We start from the raw sequence: 23,089 nt of genomic DNA on the forward strand, positions 1-23,089 counted from the left end.
CTTTTCCTTTATGGATTCTATCTTTGTTTGCATGCTCATAAAGATATCCACTCACTGCTACTGTGGGTTAGATACTTTAATCCAAGCTTTCTTCTAGATATTTTATGGTTCCATGTTTAAGTTTAAATATTTAATTTAGCTGAAACTGGTAGTTTGTATAAAGGAAGTAATTTAACTTTATCATTTTGCAAATCAATAGAGGGTTGGTTAACATTAAAAATAAACAAACAAAAGAAAAAAATTATCCAAGTAAAAACAGCAACAAAGTGCACTACTGTGTTTAAATTTGTTCATTATTATTATTATCATAAATAGCTACAAATTATTGATTAGCTAGAATCAATATGCCAGAATCTATTGATAGGCCAGAATCTGTGCTAAATACTCAAAATGCTGGTATGAATATCTCTGTTTTGTAGACAACGAATGTGAAGTTCAGAAAGGCTAAATGACTTGCCTAAGGCTACACAGCTAAGTGGTAGAGCCAAGATTAGTTATTAATATCCTGAAGCAGTAATTCTTTTTTTAAATTAATGAAATGAGCTCCATTTATGAACCAGCTGCAAATAATTATCAAATTATCCTCCATTTTAGCCTTAACTAGATGGATAAAGTTGTGGATATGACTAAATTTAGATCTAATTACAATTTCTAAACCTCTATAAGAACAAAATGACTCATGAAAATAGCTTTGCTCTGTGAATCTAAAATAACTTTAATTAAAAAAAATCAGCGATTGTGTTTGGGAATGTGACATTAAAATTTTTAGAATCAAAGTTTTCTTTAAAATAATATGTTTAAAACACAAAATAATACAAGATGCAGCTATGAGGGAAAAGGCCTGCCATTTTTGACAATATGGATGGCACTTGAAGGTATTATTATGCTAAGTGAGATAAGTCAGACAGAGAAAAACAAATACTGTATGATATCACTGAAGTGTGGAATCTAAAAAAGCCAAACTCACAGAAACAGAGAGAAGATTGGGGGTTACCAGGAGGGTGGGGAATTGGGGTGATGTTGTTTAAGGATATAAATTTGCAACTAGTAGATAAATCAGCTCTGGAGATCTAATGCACAGCATAGTGTTTATGGCCAATATTATACTGTATTATAACTTAAAACTTGTTAAGAGAATAGATTTTAATCTTACCTCAAAAAGAAGTGGTAATTATGTGATGTGATTGAGGTGTTAGCTAATGCTATGGTGGTAATCATATGGCAATACATACTTGCAACAAATCAATACATTGTACAACATATATAATGTTATATATCAATTATATCTCAATAAAAATAAAGAATTAAATTAAGATAAAAGAAAGAAAACTGAGGACCTGGCATGCTAGGTGGTTTCATAGCAATAAATTATAGAAAATTATTTTTGGCTTTGGAAAACTAGTGTTTTAAAGTCAAACAAAACCTCAGAGGAAAGTATTAAATTAAATCCTATCTAATAAAAGAGTAATATGCAAATTAACCATCACTCTGCGACAAAAATGGTGGCGCCCATAGCCACAAGATTGTAGTGCCCAGTCCTCTCAGCCCCGCCAGAGTCCCCCAGTATCAGGGAGGGCTGCCGCTGAGAGCCTGCAGAGTAAGCGGCCTGGCAGAATGCTGCCCAGAGGCCCTCCTGACTCTTTATAAAAAACAAAAACAAATTCCCTCGCCACTGCGCGATCCCCTGCCAGCGGCGGCAGCCTGGGCTGGGGTCTCAGCCTGGGAACTGCACGCACCCCCACCGTGCGATCCCCTGCCAGCGGCGGCAGCCTGGGCTGGGGTCTCAGCCTGGGAGCTGCACACACCCCCACCGTGCGATCCCCTGCCAGCGGCGGCAGCCTGGGCTGGGGTCTCAGCCTGGGAACTGCACGCACCCCCACCGTGCGATCCCCTGCCAGCGGTGGCAGCCTGGGCTGGGGTCTCAGCCTGGGAGCTGCACACACCCCCACCGTGCGATCCCCTGCCAGCGGTGGCAGCCTGGGCTGGGGTCTCAGCCTGGGAGCTGCACACACCCCCACCGTGCGATCCCCTGCCAGCGGCGGCAGCCTGGGCTGGGGTCTCAGCCTGGCTGGGGCGTGCACCCACACCGTGTGATCCCCTGCCAGCAGTGGCAGCCTGGGCTGGGGTCTCAGCCTGGGAGCTGCACACACCCTCACCATGAGATCCCCTCCCAGCTGCGGCAGCCTGGGGTCTCAACCACTGAGTTACACCAACCAGGCAGATATGGAGGAATCTTAAATGTTTCTTTTTTAAAAAAAAAATATTTTATTGATTTTTTACAGAGAGGAAGGGAGAGGGATAGAGAGCTAGAAACATCTATGATAGAGAAACATTGATCAGCTGCCTCCTGCACACTCCCCACTGGATATGTGCCCCCAACCAAGGTACATGCCCTTGACCAGAATCGAACCTAGGACCCTTGAGTCTGCAGGCTGATGCTCCATCCACTGGGCCAAACCAGTTAGGGGTGTCCAATATGTTAAAGAAAAAAAACCCTATCTAATAAAGAGGGAATATGCAGGGGAGGGCAGTTGGGGACGATTAGGCAGGCAGGGGAGCAGTTAGGCGTTGATCAGGCTGGCAGGGGAGTGGTTAGGGGGTGATCAGGCTGGCAGGCAGAAGTGGTTAGGGACAATCAGGCAGACAGGTGAGCAGTTGGGAGCCAGCAGTTCTGGATTGTGAAAGGGATGTCCGACTGCCTGTTTAGGCAGTCGGACATCCCCCGAGGGGTCCCAGATTGGAGAGGGTGCAGGTTGGGCTGAGGGACACCCCCCCCACCCCCAGTGCACGAAATTCGGGCCTCTAGTTAAATTATAAACTTCTAGGCATAGAGTAAAATCATTTGTGCACACAAAGCATTTCTTGCTCTCAACAATAGATAGTGCATTTTATGCAAATCTGGAACGGAAAAACTTAGGAAGAAAAGCTGTGGCTTATAAAGTCCTTACCTTAGAATAAATGCAGCCATCAGTTCCAAACACCCACTTCTGAGAATCATTTTCTTTATGTCTATAATGAAAATTAGAGATTGACAACTTTTCTCCTCATAGAAACGTTCTCTAGGACTGCCCACACTCTACCATGGATTATACCATACCATTGTCACTGCCACCTCAGGAGCTAAAGCCTTCTCTAAGACCACCAATTCCTTTGGTACACACAGTGCTGTGGAGTCTGTGTGGGGGGTGGTGGAGGGGGAGAGGGAATGTTGTCTGTGTGTATATTACTAATGGCAATAGAGATTAAGAATTTTAGAGAATAAATAGAATTGCTAAGAATATCATAGAAATCTCTCCCCCCCCCCTCCAAAAAAAAATCCTCGGTGAGATAGAAAGGGGCTTAGTTAAGAATAATGAGTAAGAAAATGGGATGGGAAAAGATACCATGGAAAATTAGAAACCTTAGGCACCTGTTTCTGAAATGACCAGAAAATTTTATTAAGAAACATGAAATTTTCTGAGCTAAATCTAACAAAGAAAAACTAAAATATGATGAAGTTAGTCATACTTAAATTAACTAATCAGGTATTCGTTAATATTTAGAAACCTTGCAGAAGTAGGACACATGAATTAAATTAAGTGTAATGGCATGTTAAACAGGACTTTTCCTACTGCCTCTGAGTTTTGACAGGAACATTAATGGTTGAGAAAGGTGGTGGCAGATACTGCTCTATTCCAAAGCAAGGGGCTCTCTGATCTGGGCAGAACTTGGGAAGGCAGCAGTCCCAAACTGTTCCAGTGAATATGTGCCTTTCACTCACATCCAGTTTACATACGAAAATGTGAAGAACATGTGGGCATGTCTCAGATTTTGACTCAGAAGGTCTGGACCCCCAGAAATTTACAGTAATAGGTGTTGCAAGTGATTCAACTGCTGTATAAGAACTCTGGGAGCCCTAGTTGGTTTGGCTCAGTGGATAGAGTGTCGGCCTGCGGACTGAAGGGTCCCAGGTTCGATTCCAGTCAAGGGCACATGCCCAGGTTGTGAACTTGATCCCCAGTGTGGGGTGTGCAGGAGGCAGCTGATCAATGATTCTCTCTCTTCATTGATGTTTCTATCTCTCTCCCTCTCCATTCCTCTCTGAAATCAATAAAATATATATTTTTAAAAAAGAACTCTGGGAATGTGTATGTGTACAGATTATGGACCAGACTTTGATAAACACTGAACTAGAATGATGAGAGTAGGTGAGGAAGAAAGAACTACTTACATAAAACATTATAAAAGAAGAACTGATTTGGTGATTGACTAAATGGGGTGGAGGTTAACGAGAACAGACAAGGTTAATTCTCAGATGTCAATTTTGGGTAAAAAACAAAAGAGAGAAACATGACACTATTAGAAGAGTGAAATTAGAATGGAGGAGAGGAAGCAGAGATGTGAGGAAATATGAAGAATTCTAATACTTAGGTATACATTCGTTTATGGAACATTGTTCAAGGCTTACCTGATAACTAAGCTAAGAATCCCATTCTCAGGCTTGAGACAAATGTAATGGTTGCTCAATTTCAGCACTGGGGGGAGGGGGGAGAGGTGCTGGGAGAGGTTCGTCTTTCTAGAGATCTTTGTATTTTGTAATTAATAAAGGAAAAAATAAGCTTTTAAAAGATGTCTTAGAGTCCAGAACTAAAATTTATGATTATAATATTAATTAATACCTAATAAAATATTCCTTTGAAATATTCCATTTGTCAGAGGGTATAAGCAAGAAGGCATTCCATGAGCACAGTTCAGTTTGGGGGAAATTTCATAGGCTAATACTCATCGTTTCTCAGTTAACTATAAGAAGGATGATCACCATGTTTCACAATTACAAATCCACATTCCCAACCAGCTTCAAATGGCTCTGGTGTCTTCCAATGCTTCCTGGACCAAAAGTAGGATCCATAGAGACTGGGGAAAAGGGATTTCTACTCCATGATTCTTAACATGGTAAGAGTAGAAAGAAGCTTCATCCATCAATGCACATATTGCGAAATTAAATGTGGCCAATTTTCTACCTGATGCTGACATTTCTGATGGCATTATCTACATGTTTGAATATTACTTCGAAGTCCACTGCATGGCAAACAGTCCTTCCTACATTGTGTACTTGATAGAGTCTACCACTCTGCTTTAATCTAACTCTTAAACTTCAAGACTTGACTAATGAGATGATTTCAATCTCTCTGAATACCTGGTGATGTGCTGTCTGCTTACTTGTCTTTCTCTCTCTGCACCTAGCATTTCAGACACACTTGTTCATTGTGTACAATGGTGCCCTTAAAGAAGTATTTGTTTAACCTAGTCTAGATTAATGTTGGCCAATTATCACTCTATTTTTAGCAAGACCTAAACGGGGGAGGGAGAGAGAAGTAGACAAAAAGAGTATAACTGAAAGATTAACATTGAAATAAGGAAAAGAGTAAAGATTGCCAGACAGGTAATGGAAAACAATAAAGCAGGCTAAAGCTAGTGTGAGGGTGGCAATTGGGAATGGTGAAGAATATAGCAAACCGGAGGGTATATGTTCTATCTAAATGGGGAATCTGTTCCTGCATGATTGGTGCCATGAGAGAATGAAAGTCCATTGCACTCCATTCTTCCTTTTTTTTTTTTTTAAGAAAAAAACAGAAATGTGTGTTTTTGTGTGAAATCTCCCTATGTCTATAGGCTTACAACTAATTAAATATAATAATGTGCAGGCCAAACAAAATCCATGGTTCCCTAATATTTAGTTTAATTTAACCTCTGTGTATGAATGTGTGTGTGTGTGTGTGTGTTGCTTTAATTAGTTTATGAATTTAACTAGAGGCCTGATGCACAAAATTCCTGCAAGGGGCTCAGCCCTCTCAGCCTCGGCTTCGTCCAGAAGGAGGTCCGGAAGGTTGTTCGACTGTCTGGTCTAATTAGCATATTATGCTTTTATTATTATAGACTAGAGGCCCAGTGCATGAAATTCGTGTGGGGTGGGGGGGGGAGTGTCCCTCAGCCCAGCCTGCACACTCTCCAATCTGGGACCCCTCAAGGGATGTCCGACTGCCCGTTTAGGCCTGATCCAGGTAGGGTGCACCCCTCTCACAGTCCAGGACTGCTGGCTCCCAACTGCTCGCCTGCCTGCCTTTCTGATTGCCCCTAACTACTCCCCTGCCAACCTGATTGATGCCTAACTGCTCCCCTGCCAGCCTGTTTGCCCCTAACTGCCCTCCCCTGCAGGCCTGGTCACCCCTAACTGCCCTCCCCTGCAGGCCTGGTCCCCCCCAACTGCTTTCCCCTACAGGCCTGGTCACCCCTAACTGCCCTTCCCTGCAGGCCCGGTCGCCCCCAACTTCCCTCCTCTGCCGGCCTGGTCACCCTTAACTGCCCTCCCCTGCAGGCCTGTCACCCCTAACTGCCCTCCCCTGCAGGCTTGATTGCCCCCAACTGCCCTCCCTTGCAGGCCTGGTCCCTCCTAACTGCCCTCCCCTGCTGGCCATCTTGTGGTGGCCATCTTGTGTCCACATGGGGTCAGCCATCTTTGACCACATGGGGGCAGCCATCTTGTGTGTTGGAGTGATGGTCAATTTGAATATTACTCTTTTGTTAGATAGGATAGAGGCCTGGTGCATGGGTGGGGGCCAGCTGGTTTACCCTGAAGGGTGTCCTGGATCAGGGTGGGGGTTCCCTTGGGGCATGGGGTGGCCTGGGTGACGGGCCTGTGATGGTGTGCAGGCCGGCCATGCCTCCTGGCGACCCAAGCGGAGGCCCTGGTATCTGGGATTTATTTATCTTCTATAATTGAAACTTTGTAGCCTTGAGTGAAGACCAAGGCAAGCCAGGGCTGCGGAAGCTTGGCTTCCTCCATCGCTGGGGGAAACTCAAGCCTCCTGTTCTCTCCAGCTCCGTGGCTGCTGCCATTTTTTTTGGGATTTATTTATCTTCTATAATTGAAGCTTTGTAGCCTTGAGTGGAGGCCTGGGCCGGCCAGGGTGTGCGGAAAGCTTGGCTTCCTCCATTGCCGGGGAAACCCAAACCTCCTGCTCACTCCGTGGCCACAGCCATCTTGGTTGGGTTAATTTGCATACTTGCTCCTGATTGGCTGGTGGGTGTGGCTTGCAGGTGTAGTGGAATGGTGGTTAATTTGCATATTATTTTTTTATTAGATAGGATACTAAAGGTCAGATTCTACATACCCACATTCTTTAAAAAATTAAGCAAAATTAAGATTTAATGGTGGCCTGAAGAAGAACTTTAGTTCTTTGGTTTGTTTATAAGATGACCAAAAAACTTTTGGAGGAAAAATATCTTTGATTTTGAAGTTTATCATTTTCAGATTATCTCGGTAATGACATCATTGTTCTTCCTTTCATCCACTCATGGTCAGATGCACATCACAGAAAAATACTAAAATGACAAATATGTGCAAGCACTTGATATATTGAATAAGAATAAGATGAGTGACATCAAATGAGACATAACTGAACTAATGAGGCATGATCTGTTTACAATATTCTTTGTGAGTTGTCAGGTTGCTACTTTAAGTGCTAGTTCTATTATTTTTAGCATATAAAGGGCTATGTCTTGATTCATATCTTTTGTGAAAATTACATTATACTACTTAGGAGAAGAAAAGAAAATTTGTCTCCAGGAGCTGCTGGAGACATGAGGATACTTATTATTGTTTATAATGAAATATGGTTATGTTAAAAATAAATGTCATACAGGCACTTCAGATGCTGAGGAATAGATAAACACATTTTAAAGCATATCCAGAGTGAGGTAAGTCTGGATCCTTGTTGCTTTTTAAAGAAAAAAATGTAGCTTCACAGTTAGTGAGAACCCCAAGTTTTCCAAATCTTCTGCTATTTTGTCTCCATCTAACAGATTTTGTTTTTCAAAAAAAAGGCCAGTTGCATTAGTACAAAGGCAAATGATCCTCATTTGCATAGGAATCCTCCCTTTTACTGTCCAGTTCTCCCTCTCTCCCCCTCTCCCTTCTTTCCTTCCTTTCTAAAGTAAACCACATCCTTTCTTGTCAATAGATATTTTCAAATAAAACTACATTTTTAATTTTTTTTAAATCATCTCTTTCCTTGCACATGCTCTATTCTCCATAGGCAACAAGGACATCCAGTTTGAGGCTTTAGTCCCACCCAGTTCTATGACAATCCTGGCCAGAGTAGCATGTGAACTTCAGTGGGCTGAGACCACATCAACACCAGTTTTAGTATCCAATTAGCTCAGGGAGAGCCCTGGGCATGAAGAGCATGTTCATCAAGTGATATGTAAAACCTTTCCAAACACCTGCCATTTCAACTAGACCACTGATAACTCTCCCACGAGAGTGGTCGTTCCTCACCATTTCCCTCTAAGGTAACACTTAGTCACTCCTTACCCAACAATTTGATTTTTTGTTTGTTTTATTTTCTTAGTTTTGTTTTGTTTCGCTCTTTTTAAATACAACTATTGAGAAAGAATTGACATACAATATAAAGTTTCTCACATATCACTGATATTTTGTTCATTTTTTTCCAATTTTTCTCTGTGGCTTTCATTGTGAATAGTTTCTATTGTTTTCTCTTCAAGTTCATTAATATTTTCTTCCACAATGTCTAATCTGCCATCAGTCATATATTTTTCATTTTATACATTGCCATTTCCATCTCTAGAAATTGGATTTGAATCTTGTATATCTTCCACGTCTCTACTTAATATGTTTAATCTTTTCCCTAGCTTCCTAAATATATGGAATACAGTTATAACAACTGTTTTAATTTCCTGCACATTAATTCTATAATCTGTATAATTTCTGGGTCAGTTACAATTGACTGATTTTTCTGTTTGTTATAACCATGGACTAAATGAGCTAAAGCCTCTGTGGCTCCATGTCCCATGGTTTGGCCTTGTCATTATCATCACACGTTGATCCTTGATATTTCTCTAGTTTATACTACTGATTCTGCTGCAGAAATCTTGTTACCCATTCCACATACAGCACCACATCAACCTGGGACTGGATTTGGGTTTGTTTATCCTTCCTTGGGAACTGTGTGTTTAGGATGCTACTAGCACTGGCTAGTTTTCATGCTGCCAAGTTAATACCTCCCTCTCCCTTTTCCTATGTTTCTCAATGAATGTACCCTACTAATCCACTGAGATATCTGCTACTATGCTTGACCCTAATTGGCAATTGTCTGACCAGACTTTGACATACAGGCATTGTAATGTTGTGGCAAAGAGTAAGTTGTAGAGCCTGACTGCTTAGGTTTGCATTCCTGCCCAGCCACTTAGTAGGTTCGACCTTGAGTACATGATTGACTTCTCTATGATTCAATTTCCTCAACTGTAAAGATAATAATAATATATACCTTCTCCAGTTGTTGTGAGGGTTAAATGTGACAATATAATATAAATAAATTAGAATAGTGTTGGGCTCAGAAATTAATTTTTGTTAGAGTACAAGGTATAGCCAGAATTTACACGTGAGAATCTGAGTCTGTAGATCACATTCCTAATCATGATGTGATATTCTAATACCTGTTGAACAATCTGTTTCACATATTAGAGAAAACTTCTCTTCTGTATAGTGGCTGGGCTAGTTTTTCTGGTGCTTAAATGCCCTAGTTCTGGTTTCAGCCCTAAGCACCAACCTACTGCCTCTCCATCTAGGAGTAGCTGGGTAATAGCTTTCTAAGTTCTGAAGTATAACAGGGTTTATTTTTGTCAACACAGGTGAAATTAGAAGATAAATGAGCAAGAAACAATGTTTCTAAACTACTGAGTATAAGTCAAGTTTCTTCCTAAATTTTGAAGTTTTCTTTCTTATTTTAATTTTTTAAATCTCATATTGGAGAAAAGAACAAAACAAAACAAAAAACCAGAAAGGGCACTTTCAGTGCTTTACAAGACATCAATATCTGGTCTCCTTAATTTTTCTTTTACAGTTAAATATTTTATATTTAGAAGATGGAGAAAAGGATAGGAGTACACATAGAACATTAAATTTTTAATTATCAATCAAAATAGAGATAAAGAAATGAGTTCAATAATTACAGAGTAAAGCAGCAGCTTGCCTGCAGCATAGGTACATGTTGAAGGCCAACATTTTGCCGTTTAAAATATCTAAGAATCACTACCAAACTAGGTGGGATATGTTTTCAAGCTTATTTCAGACTAGAAGCCCAATGCACGAAGATTCATGCTAGAATGGGCTTTCCTTTCCCTGGCTGCCGGCACCGCCTTTCCACTCCGGCCCAGCCCCTTTCCACTCAGGCCCCGGAGCCACCTCTTTCCACTCCAGCCCCGCCTTCCCACACTGCCCAGAGGCCCTGAGAGACAGGGGTGGGGCAGAACGCCTACGTCCCGCCCCAGGCACTCGGCGCCTGTGTATGCAAATTAACTTCCATCTTTGTTGGGTTGATTTGCATATCACTCCTGATTGGCTGGTGGTATAGCGGAGGTACGGTCAATTTACATGTTTGTCTATTATTAGGTAAGATTAGAAAAATTAATAATTATGTTGTAAACATAAATTTAAATACCTAATGAACATTCCATCTAAGCAGTATGATTTGACTGCTCAGAAATCTTGAAACAAACATTTACTGTTTTGAGCTAAGTAACGTATAGTTATTACCTTTTCTGGAGGATTAATTTATATCCTTCCAGTGATGTTCCCTCAGTGGCCTTGACACTGATTGGATGACCAATAGCTAGGCAGCCCTGAGTTATGGCTCGGCTCAAGATCATTCCAGTCTGCCAATGAATAGAGAGGGGAGACAGGTCTAAATAAGTTAAAAGAACCAGAAAATTCAACAATGTGTCACAAATAGTGAGGTCATTATGCCTGGATAACCTCGGATATTAACAGTTGCTGAAAGTGAAACACTACCCACAACTTAGCAGTCAGTGAGCCGTGCTCAGAATCAGTGATCTTCCCTGTCCGACAAGGGTGGCATTTTATAGTTCAGCGCAAAATAAAACAGGCCTTGATATCTTCATTTGTCCTTCTTTTCTGTGCATATTTCACAGTGCAGCGATTGGGGGTCCATCACATGTCACTTCTTGTCGTTATAACTACAGAACTTCCTTGAAATATGCATGCACAGAAAAAAAAAGTGCAGTGAACTGAAGATGGAAACAAATCCTTAACTTTCACACAATTTAAAGCCTTGCTCTGGGTCTAAATACCACAGGTTAAACATTTTAAGATGACTCGTGAGCTGCATTTGTTTTAAGTGTTGACATTCTCTAATAAGGAAATTGATGGGAATGTTGTTTGAATGTCCATGTAACAATTTTCTTAGTGAATCAACACAACATTTTAAATAAGTGACAACAACTGAGGAATTCATTTATACATTTGAGAATTTGTGGCATGCAAAATTCTCTATTTTTACAGGTAAAAAATTTACTTTTAAAAAAAGCCCTAGCTGGTTTGGCTCAGTGGATAGAGCGTCGCCCTGCAGACTGAAGGATTCTGGGTTCCATTCCAATCAAGGACACATGCCTGGGTTACAGGCTCTATTCCCAGTAGGGAGCGTGCAGGAGGCAGCCGATCAATGATTCTCTCTCATCTTTGATGTTTCTTTCTCTCCCTCTCCTTTCCTCTCTGAAATCAATACAAATATATTTAAATAAATAAATAAGGAAAAATATTCAATCTAAAAACATTTTCAAAATTGTTTTCTTTTTTGCATGTAACTTATTTCTCAATGTTTTGTGGTGTGGGAAAGAAATATATGATGACTTAAGAAAACATTTATTTTTAATTTGGTTCTAATATAAGCACTGAATGAAATCCTCATTTGATAATGTTACAGAAAGCAAACAGCTGGGGGTGAGAAAAAGAATCGCCATTTATTAAGCACTTTCTAGCTACCAGACACTATGCTTGAACCTCAAACATACCTTCTCATATGACTAACTTCATTTTATAGATGAGGAAACGGTGGCTCAGAGCAGCTAAGTAACTCTCCCCAGATATATATTTTGAATATCATAAACTTCTAGAAACAGATACCAGAGAATTACAAAACAGAAGATCTAGGAAAGAACCTTCCATATCTACGGGTCCAATTGGTGACACAGGTGTTCAGTGCAGTGCTAAAACTGAAACACTTCCCTCAAGCTCATAAATTGGTCAAATATAGAGCAGTGTCCCGTATTACAGTGAAAAGATACATGTTTTGAATCTAGAGAGACCAAGAATCCTTCTTCTACCCTTACTAGACTCAGTTTCTTTCAGCTACATAATGAAAATCTGTACAGTTTGTATAAGATTGAATGAGGTAACTGTGTATATGATACCTAACATATAGCAGATGTTTAATAAAGTGGCAGATATTATTATTATTAAATAAGACACAAAATACAGCTTTAAAAGGACTAGTACTTCAAGTCTCCAAGTTGGAAACAGATTTAAGAAATATCTCATCTAACCTCATTCTGCCTTGTTATATAAAATGAATACTATTTCTTAGTACATTTATGCCATAATTACTCTATATGTTTGTTTTGAACTCCTGAGGGATGGAGGGAGACACGGGAAGGGTAGATATGGGCTGTGTCATCTCTTTCCAGACATAAATATTTGGTGGCAATTACAAAACATATTTCAATAGTAAGAGAGAAGGGGAAGGTGATTATATGCTCTTAATTTAAATCAGATCCAAAAGTAAAATAATAAAGTAAAAAATTAGTGCTAACACACAGGTATAAATCTGTTAGGCATTGTTCACATTTTGTACTCAGGGATTTCTTCTAAAACTGTCCTTACAAAGACCACATGTGGTCATTACATGGTGCTCATCCACCAGGCTCCCTGAAGCACAATAGTGAAGACTGAGAGTGGAAGCAAGTGACATTCAGACAAATCTCAGGAAGATGGCAAGTCTATGGACTATACATAAGCTCTATGCTGGGTGTAGATATACTCTGGAGTACGAACAAATCAGCGCATCTAAAAGTGGACTGAATGCTCAGAGGGGGGGGTCTACAGCGTTCCTCTGTAATAGACAACCCAAGTGCAGAGAAAGCATTTGTTATGGCCAGCAATTGATCACACGTTCACTTGCATGCTTGTGTGCATGAGGATCAGGTGAGCACATGGTAAGCCAGCCAGCACGGGAGGTCACTCAGGGACAACAGACACTCTCAGGTACCTTCATGATCAGCCACACACTGGCTGCAGGCCACGGGGTTGATGGCACCATCTGACATCTGTTGCTCTCTTCACTACCTGAGGAACCCCACTTTCCAATGGAGACCGAGGCGTGAAGGACAATACTGGAATCCACCTACACCATGAGAACAAGTATGCGTTTTTAACAGATTCTGAAGGTTAACCTTCCTCAATACACCTACCCAAAATAAGCTACCCTGGAACATCATGTTTCCAATTGAGAAGGGCTCTTTTGAAACACTAGTGCTCAATCCCACTTGATTCAATTCAATTGATAGTTTTTGAGCCCTGGTTCTGATAGGCAAGGCCCCACACTGTGTGGTGTGTGATATTATAAAATACAGGGTAGGGTAAAAGTAGGTTTACAGTTGTTCATATGGAAAATAATACAATAATCAATAAATAATAATGCATGAATAAACTGTTTCGTGTACTCACAAATGTAAAATTACTTTTGCCTCACTTGTATTTTTCCTGCCCTAAAGAAACTCACAACAGTAGAGGCAATAATACACATGCACACACACACAATTTCATGTTAAGCTCCATATGGATGAATAAATAGTAATCTAGCCCTAACCGGTTTGGCTCAGTGGATAGAGCGTCGGCCTGCGGACTGAAGGGTCCCAGGTTCGATTCCGGTCAAGGGCATGTACCTGGGTTGCGGGCACATCCCCAGTAGGAGGTGTGCAGGAGGCAGCTGATCGATGTCTCTCTCTCATCGATGTTTCTAACTTTCTATCCCTCTCTCTTCCTCTCTGTAAAAAATCAATAAAAATATATTTAAAAAAAAATAAAAATAAATAAATAAATAGTAATCTAGTATTCAAAGAATGGTAGGGGTCATTTCTACTGGAGCAACAAAAAGTGGAGTGTCTTGAAAGAAGTAATATCTGGACTGGATCTTAAAGGATAAAGACAGATTGACAGAAATAACAATAAAGAATATAAAGATATTCCAAGTAAAGGCAAGGATGTATAATCACCATATCTTAGGATTTTTGGAAAGGCTCAGAAAATAAACTTGGCCAAACTGTAGAAGGTGTCCAGTGTAAGGCTATGGAGTTAGACATTGGGAGGGAGCCAGTGAACCCTTTCAAGCAGGAGGGACTGGATTATAGCAAATCTAGTAGGTTGATATGGCAAAGGGTAGACATAATGGATTGCAGAATGGAAATATCAAAGGCAAGGAGAACAGTTGGGAGCCCACACAACCTTCTAAGAATAAAAGGCTATGAGTTGAGACTTTAGTGATAGTTGTAGGAAAGGACAGGGGGGGACTGATTTGGGGAGACACTGCATCTGTGTTTGTTATCAGACTGCATAGGTCAAAGGTATGGTACACCTTTTACCTTTTCTCACTTAGACTTGATTCTTAAATTAATAGGTATTTGTATCACCTGTAGGAATTCTATTCAAATTTAACACTTTATCTCCTAACTTACATGCTCACTTTCTCTGAGTAATCATGCTAAGTTTGTAAGTACTTGTATTTATTTGCATAGGATTATGGGAACATGATTTTCTGCTTTAAACCCAATAAATAATGTTGCCTCAATAACAATCAAATTTTCTAACACAAAAAGTCTAAGTTGGTACTAATAGTAGCTACTTATTGTGTGGCAAATTACTTTTTAAAATATGAAAATTGAATTATAATTTAAAAGATAAAATTTTTCAAGTGTGATCAAGTGATAACAAAAGGGTAGAACTAATATATTTGGTAATTATTCTATAATGGAAGAGCGTTACTTCTCAAAAGAAGAAAATGTTATATGTCCTCCGTATGTGAAAATAAAATTTTAGGAATACAGCAACCCCACCACGTAAGCAGATTTGACTTATAGCTCTTTGATTGTATGTTCCCCAGTTAGCCAATTGTGGCTGGATTCAGAAGGGGAATCGCCTGCAGTTTCTCAACAATGATAAACCATATTCTACTAATCCATCCACCGCAGGACTCAGCATTTAAAGTAACACTCCTACTCCACCTCCTAACTTCAAGTTGCCATCACACTCAAAACTCTCCCCTGCCACTGGGAAGAAGATTGTTTTGACTGGAATTAGTCAGACAGAAGGAACACACTGCCAACTGCTTCTTTGTACAGCACCTGCTGCCAGCGCCTAAATTCTTGTTATCTCCACAACATGGTTTAATCTTTTAACAGTTGGCTTATTGGTGAAGAGCAGAGGGGTCTTTTGTGTCTGTCTTGGGTTGGCACCCAGTACCAACACCATGCTGTTCTTTGAGAGATATTTTGCTGGACAGTTCCCAAGTGATTCTACATAGACGAGACACAGTCAGGGCCACTAACTCAGCTGCATTTCGTGTTATAGAGAAAAAAAAATCCTGCCAAGTCTGAGGACACCTAAAACTAACAATGGCCATTAAATTTCTCTTCATGACTTCACCTTCTTTTTTCTTTTTAATTTAATCCGATTGCTTAGCTTTAGACCAAACATTTGTGAAGGTGGGGAAGATTAAAAAAAAAACTGTGAAAATTGAAATTCTGAAAAACAAAAGTGTTCTGACATAATATATGTGTGTGTAGGTGTGTGCCCATGTACACATGTGTGCATGTACCGGTGTGTGTGCAAAAGCATCTATGTTGAGACTGATTTCTAAATTCATGCCATTAGAACATCCTTTAAGTCCTATTGAGAAACAAAACAGGAAATTCTCTCTTATTCTTTTGAATACCTATTTACATAGTTCCCTTTAAATGACCACTATGATATTGCTTGTCTGAATAAGCTGTGCTGATAGAGAAGCTGCCAGTGATAAAAATGAAGTGTACACATGCTGGGCCAGTTAAAACTTGTTTAATTTTACTTTCCCAAATCACTAATGAAAGTGGAGTAGCCTTCAATATTCCTGTGCAAATTCATAAAAACAGGGGAACCACTTGTCTTGTCTTACAGATCTAGTGAGGAACAAAATGCAAAACAATAAAAGTTTTCTTGAAAGGAGAAGCTCATAGGTCAATCACAATCTCCATTCTAAACAAGTTGTTTGTTACGTAGAAATTTTATACTTTTGCTAGAGAATTTAGAGCCAAGTCAAATAATTTGACATATAAATTAAAATCACAGCTATAAGAAATATTCTAAAATCTCTTTCTTCCTGTCTCTGATGTTCACTCTTATTGTTTCCATTCTCTGATCAATCCACGCCCTCTCCAAAGAGGAAAACTGAAACAGTCTGAAAGCAGAAAATATCAGTGAGCACATAATGATGCAACCAAATAAGGCAACTTTAAGATCTAGGTAAGCAGTCTCTAAATAGCCTCTAACTATTGCTCTAAAAATATGAAAGGGACTTGGGGTTTTATTTAAAGTCCTGTATCCTCTCCTAATGGCAATCAGTTCAAATTTTAAATTACAATTTTGTATTTTCCCCAATACGAATTATTTGCAGAAAATATTATTTCAGACTGACTTGCTCTCCAAAGAAACACGACAGTAAAGACTTGTTTGCCTTTCCCAGCCTCCTTTGTGAAATACAGAATAATATATTCTGCTAACATCCATGACTGCTGACTTCACTAGTTAACTTGTAATAACTAGGCCATAATTCTAAAATTACAACTTGGTATTTTCTTGCTGTTTTCATACTGAAAGTTGTCACTAATGTCCTGATGATGTCTGATCATACTGAAAGGCAAGGATCAAAATATATTTCCTTTTCCTTTTTTCAAAATATATGACCTGCCTAACACTAAAGTGTCCATTTTTCTGCGATATTTTCCCATAACCAGGCATATGATTTTTTTCCTTTACATTATCTAACATGAAGTTTAAATTTCATCCATTTTATGGAAACATAATTTTATTGCCCTTAAACTGGGGCAATCTAAAAATGCTGCCAATCTAAGTAACAATACTGAACCTTTGAAAGATGTATTTGCCAAATAGTTCATTGTAGTAGACTCCAAATCTTTTTTAGAAATGGATTAAAGAGCAACAGGTTATAATTGTCAGGGTTATATCTATCTCCCACCTTACTAATAGGGATTATATGTTCCAAATTTCTCTCTGTGGGAAAGGGTTTACTTGTCAATAAGAGATTTGAACAAACAGTAAGGGGTTGGGCACTGATATCTCTATCTCAAGCCAATTTCAAAACATACCCACCAAGAATATTGGCTTTTGCCTCCCTCCTCTCTACCCATGTTTTAATCCTCTTAGTATCTTCTTTACTGCAATGAGCATCACGATTCTACCATAAAATGCCCTACAGGTAGCCATCACCTCTGCCTGAATCTCTCTTTAAAAGTGCTCTTTTTTAGGTTATTAAATTACTATTTCCAATGCACTGATCACCTCTCTGTATATAATTGAAGACATTATTCTGAAAGGATTTAAAGGTTTCATAACTAAGGGAATGCCATTTTTCTTTGAAAGCTTCTCTTTACTTGTCAGGTTATCAAACTTTTGTTTTCTTATAATACTGTTTTGATTGAATTGTAATTTTATCCAAAACCAATTTCTTCTCCCAAAAACACAATAGTGTACAAACCTTTATTTAAGATGAGTCGTTTTCTCATTTTCACTGATTCACTAGAACCAATTAATCATGATGCAATGACTGTGATTGTTATCGTATCATTTTTCAACATTAGAAAATACAGTTTCCTTTTAAAGTCCTACTTTGATTTAAAATCAAAGAGGGAAGCCACCTTGGGGTTCTTTTCCTGTAACAACTCTTTAATATTCCATTTTCTTTTGGGTTTGAGCTGGCTTCCGTTGAATGAGTTAATTAACTAGTGAATTCAATTCCATTGAGCTAACTCTGGGTATTTAGAGATTGCAGCAGAGATAAGGAGGATCAGGATGTCCTCTGGCGCAAAGGAATTTCTGATCTAGCAGCAAGGGTAAGTAAGACAAGGACCTCCTGGATTATCTTCCTAACACAAGGATCAAATCAGATCTTGCCTCTGCTTCATGTTTCCAATGGATCCTTGTTTTCTACAGGACATCCAGAATCCCTAACATTAAATTAAGACCCTTTATGATCTGATCTCAACATCCTCAGTGGAATCTACCATTCTTCCCTTTTTACCCCAATGTGACCTGAAATAGGCCTAAACTTGGAGCACTAATTGACTTTGAATCATGCAACAACAACAACGACGACCAAGTTGTAAGGGGGAACAGCATCAAGTTCATTGTCACTATAAATGGCACAGAATGGATACAATGGGGTATCAAGGCCAGAAACATCCTATCTGGTTTGGGAGTGGGGGTGGGGTAAAGAAGATTTTATGAAGCTGGTACAGATCAGATAAGAGCAGGATTTCAACAAGCATTTGTTGAATGCCAACTATATGTCAGACATCGTGCTAGGATATGGCACAAGGGTGAAAGAGAAGGCTGGGGTTGGTGGCAAAGAAAGAGGTTGAATTACAGGCAGAGAGTTCCACATGGACATAATAACAGAAATCATGGAGTGCTTTCAGAAAATAACAAAGGAACAATCTGGCTTGGCTAACACACAACATATTAGACAATAGAGAGCCTTGTAAGATAGGTCACAGCTAAATTTTAAAAATCCTTCATCAAAAATATATTGTGCACTTGCCCTACAGTCAAGACTTTGTGCTAGCGCTCCAGAATACAAAGATGAATAAGACACAATGTCTGCATCTGAAGAATTCTTAATTTCAGGGAGGAGAAAGCACAAAAGCAAATAAATGCCAATACCAAAACACAAGATCTAAGAACAATTTTCAAAGGAGTTCTGAGAATACAAGGTAATTTGAGGTTAATTCTTTCTGTAGGATCTGAGAAGGCTTATGGAAGAAGAGAAAGTTGAATAAAGCCTTAAGGCAAACACACACACACACACACACACACACACACACACACACACACACAGTAATGATAGGAGTTATTTCCTAGGCAAAGAACAACACGTGCCATGGCATAAGCATACCAAAGTGAAAAGCATGCTGTGGGACACAATTTATTAACTCTGACTGTAGTGTATGAAGAAGATCAAGAAGAGAAGATTGGAAAGGCAGGGGAAGACTGAAGGAGAATCATGGGGTTCACTGAAGGCCAGATGAGGATATGCAACTTCAGTAGGCAACAGCCAAGCACACAAGTTTTTGAGCAGGAAAATAATGTTACAGCAAAAAAATAGTAAAAAGGAGCCCTAGCCAGTTTGGCTCAATGGATAGAGCGTCAGCCTGTGGACCCAAGGGTCCCCGGTTTGATTCTAGTCAAGGACACGTACTTTGGTTGCAGGCTCCTCCCTGGCAACCAATCGATGTGTTTCTCTCACATTGATATTTCTCTCTGTCTTTCCCTTTCTCTCCCACTCTCCCTATATGTCAATGAAAAAATAGCCTCGGGTGAGGATTAAAAAAAAAATGAAAGAAAAGAAAAAGAACTGCCAACTGGACCAGAACTATGGTAAATAAATCTAAATGTCAGGTAAATATAAAAGGCATTTTCTTGGCACACCATTCAATTTACATTTACTTTCTAAAGTTGCTCAAGAACAGACAGGCTTAGAAATAATTATTGATTTTATTCTATTTTTAAATTATATTATTTAGATTTATATGCACCTTGAAACAACTAATATTCTCAATATAAGTTTTGACATAATAACATGAATGGGCAGCATGGAGAAATTAAAAATATTAGTTTGGGAGAATGTATTTCTTACACTGTGTCTTGGAAATAGAGGGCCCACACCAGTGAACAGGAAGTCCTACTTTCTTTGGGCATCTCCATCTCTGTGCCTTTTGGTTTTGAATTCAAAAACTAAAGCTTATATAGTTGAAATGAACAACTTTACATAGTTTCCCAGATGAGAAAAACAAAAAAAGTATTCCTTTTTAAAAGACATGTTTTAAGTGCCTTTAATAGCTCAGTTGGAGAACAAAATTCTTTAGTGGCAGGATACCTAAATGCAAATTAATCCATAGACCTGGTGGATTGGCTTGCCATGAATTGGATTTTCTGAAGAACTCATGTTCCTTAGATACATCAACCCATAGAGCAAATAGATCAGATCCTAAAGTATAGAGAATAGCCATCTTAAAGACTTTCTTAAGTAACTAAAACTTATTAGAGGAAATATGTCAAAAACAGTACTTGAATGACATAATTCAGGTTGAATTTTTTTCAAGCAGAAATGCTATATATTGATTCAGTTTTAAAGGACTTAATAACAGGAAGTAAAGAATAATGCCCCAACACTTGTAGAATAATTCATAGTTTTCAAAACTTTCACCAATATCCACTCAGTCACCAAAAATTGGACTGAAAATCCAATACATAAAATGCCCACATTAATTACAACATATAATTCTGACCTTGTTCTGTAGGAAATGGTCCTCCAAGTCCACCTTTTCAAATTGATCAGGTATCTGTTGACTGTTGGCATTAAAAGTCACTGGAAATCCCTCACAAACTTCCCAACTAAAAAAAGTGAAATATTTGATTATTTTTGCTAGAATAAAACATATTTATTTATAATACTCTTTAATCTACTAGTATAATAATTTATATATTTTATACTCCACTAGTAAGAGAAAACTCAATGTATAATTTTAAACAAAAATTTGTAAAGTGCTTTGGTATCGATAATTGGGAAAGGGAAAATTTTAAATTTTTACCTTGCAATTATTTATGACAGTGGAGGATTCCATGCCTAATTATTAATAGAACAAAGAAACAAAAAAATGACTTTTATTCTGAAAGGATCACTCATAGTTGAGGCCATCTTCACTGTTACATTTATATTCTAAATACAATGGAGTATGAATAATAAAGGATTTTTTTAAGAACATCCTAAGAGGCAGCACCGTCTAGTGAGTACATGGACAAACCACAAACTGGAGGTGTTGAATGCCATTTTAATTCAGCCAAATCACTTGTTTTAAAAGTGAGCAAATCCCTACTCTAAAGAAAATTACTTGGCTCAATATTGATATGTTAAGACATATCCTAGAACATGCTGCTATTCAACAGTTTCTTGGGCTGGTAATAGTATTTTTTCAATACTCTGAGAAATATAAGTAAGAATATGATTATTAAGATTTCAAATGATACACTTTAGAGTACAGAAAGAAAATTCAAATGGAGTCCAAATATTAAGGAAATTATCTTCAAATTAGTTCAATAAGGGCAGGCAGTTTCATATTGTTATTCTTAAGGAGCTAAATCTAATTTGAATCCACTCACTAAAACAATATTTATTTCACCTGGGAGGTAAAATTAAGAAGGAATACATGAATTTCAAATTAAACTCCTAGCTAAAAATTGAAGGGTCGAGGCAAATGTAACAGCTTGGAGAAAGATCACTGCACATGAAATTCATCTCATAAATGGAAATGCCTATTTAAAAAAAATGCTGATGAGTTATTTCTATTTATAAAGAAACAGAGCTCTAACCGGTTTGGCTCAGTGGATAGAGTGTTGGCCTGTGGACTCAAGGGTCCCAGGTTTGATTTCGATCAAGGGCATGTACCTTGGTTGCGGGCACATATCCAATAGGGAGTGTGCAGGAGGCAGCTGGTCGATGTTTCTCCCTCATCAATGTTTCTAACTCTCTATCCCTCCACCTTCCTTTCTGTAAAAAATCAATAAAATATATTTTTAAAAAAGAAAAGAAACAGAGAATGGCACAAAAGAGATTCAAATCTTGCCTAATACATGGCAGGCAGTCATTGGGGGAAGAGTTGGTCTTCGTAGACATATGTAGCAATAGGTTGACTCCTTCTAGACTGTGACCTCATCAGACTGCCTTTGGTTTTGTGGATCTACCCTCTACTTCAGTCTTTTCATCTACATCTTAAGGAAAGCTGTGATTTGTTAAATTATAAAATATTAAAGCTAGATGGGACCTTACAGATAGATCACATAACCCAACATAGTATCAGTTTTCTGCTTTGATGTCCAATATGGTAGCCACTAGCCACATATATTTTAATTAAAATTCATGTAATTTAAACAAAATTAAAAATTCAGTTCCTCAGTCACATTAGTCAGACATCAAGTTCTCAATAGTCACAAAGTATGTTTTCATCAGCACAGAAAATCCTGTTAGACAGTGCAGGATAGTGTTTAAACAGTCAGTTCTTAAGAAAGACAGTCTGGGTTAGAATTTTGGATCTATCTTGTACCAGTTGTGTGACTGGGCCAATTCCTTTGCCCTTCTGTACCTCAGTTTCTGTCTCTATAAAATGGAGTAATAACAGGTAATGATGTGATCAAAATAATTGTTTTGAGGATTAGATTCCTACCCAATTCATTTAAAACTGTGCCTGGACTATGGTTAACACTCAGTGAATGCTGGGTTTTATCTTTTTACAGGCAAGACAGACACCCATCTGCCCATGGACAATTATAAGCAGATATGGGACAAGATGCCCAACCATCTACCTCCTGCTCTTCTTCTCACTATCCCACCAAGCCTCCAGCATTGTTTTTAATTTGTCATCAAATGAGATCCTTAAATATGAACACTCCTATATATAAACATATTATATAATACTAGAGGCCCAGTGCATGAATTCATGCACAGGTGGGGTCCCTCGGCCTGGCCGGCGATAGGGGCTGATCGAGGCCAATTGGGGCTGGCTGGGGGGAGGGACCATGGGAGGTTGGCCAGCCATGGGAGGTTGGCTGTAGGAGCTCACTGACCACCAGGGGACAGCTCCTGCATTAAGCACCTGCCCCCCTGGTGGTCAGTGTGTGTCATAGCAACTGGTCATAACAGTCACTTAGGCTTTCATATATATATATATATATATATATATATATATATATATATATATATATATATTTTAATGATTCCATTCAAATACTAGAATGGAAGCACTAAAAACAGCTTTTTCATTTCAAATAAAATGATCACATGCAAAGCTGAAACTAGAATCTGCTCATTGGCCCATACGTTTTTTTTAAAACTCAAGGAAAGTTAATGATTAA

The 23,089-nt window shown here is 38.8% G+C and overlaps 1 protein-coding gene across 1 annotated transcript in view; it reads right to left on the reverse strand.

Annotated features, from left to right (window-relative positions):
* The window catches only part of LOC308233726 (doublecortin domain-containing protein 1-like), a gene marked incomplete at its 3' end in the record, with an annotated part of 168,387 nt that overhangs the window by 3,370 nt on the left and 141,928 nt on the right, over positions 1–23,089 (reverse strand). Inside the window, exons 12-15 of the mRNA XM_080640676.1 lie at positions 20,470–20,575; positions 13,122–13,256; positions 10,595–10,713; positions 2,949–3,009 (exon numbers count right to left, since the gene is read on the reverse strand). Of these exons, the coding sequence (XP_080496802.1) occupies positions 2,949–3,009; positions 10,595–10,713; positions 13,122–13,256; positions 20,470–20,575 (421 nt within the window). The remainder of the gene's footprint in view (positions 1–2,948; positions 3,010–10,594; positions 10,714–13,121; positions 13,257–20,469; positions 20,576–23,089) is intronic.

This window comes from Plecotus auritus (genome assembly GCF_963455305.1).
Source record: "Plecotus auritus genome assembly, chromosome: 9".
NCBI lineage: Eukaryota > Metazoa > Chordata > Mammalia > Chiroptera > Vespertilionidae > Plecotus > Plecotus auritus.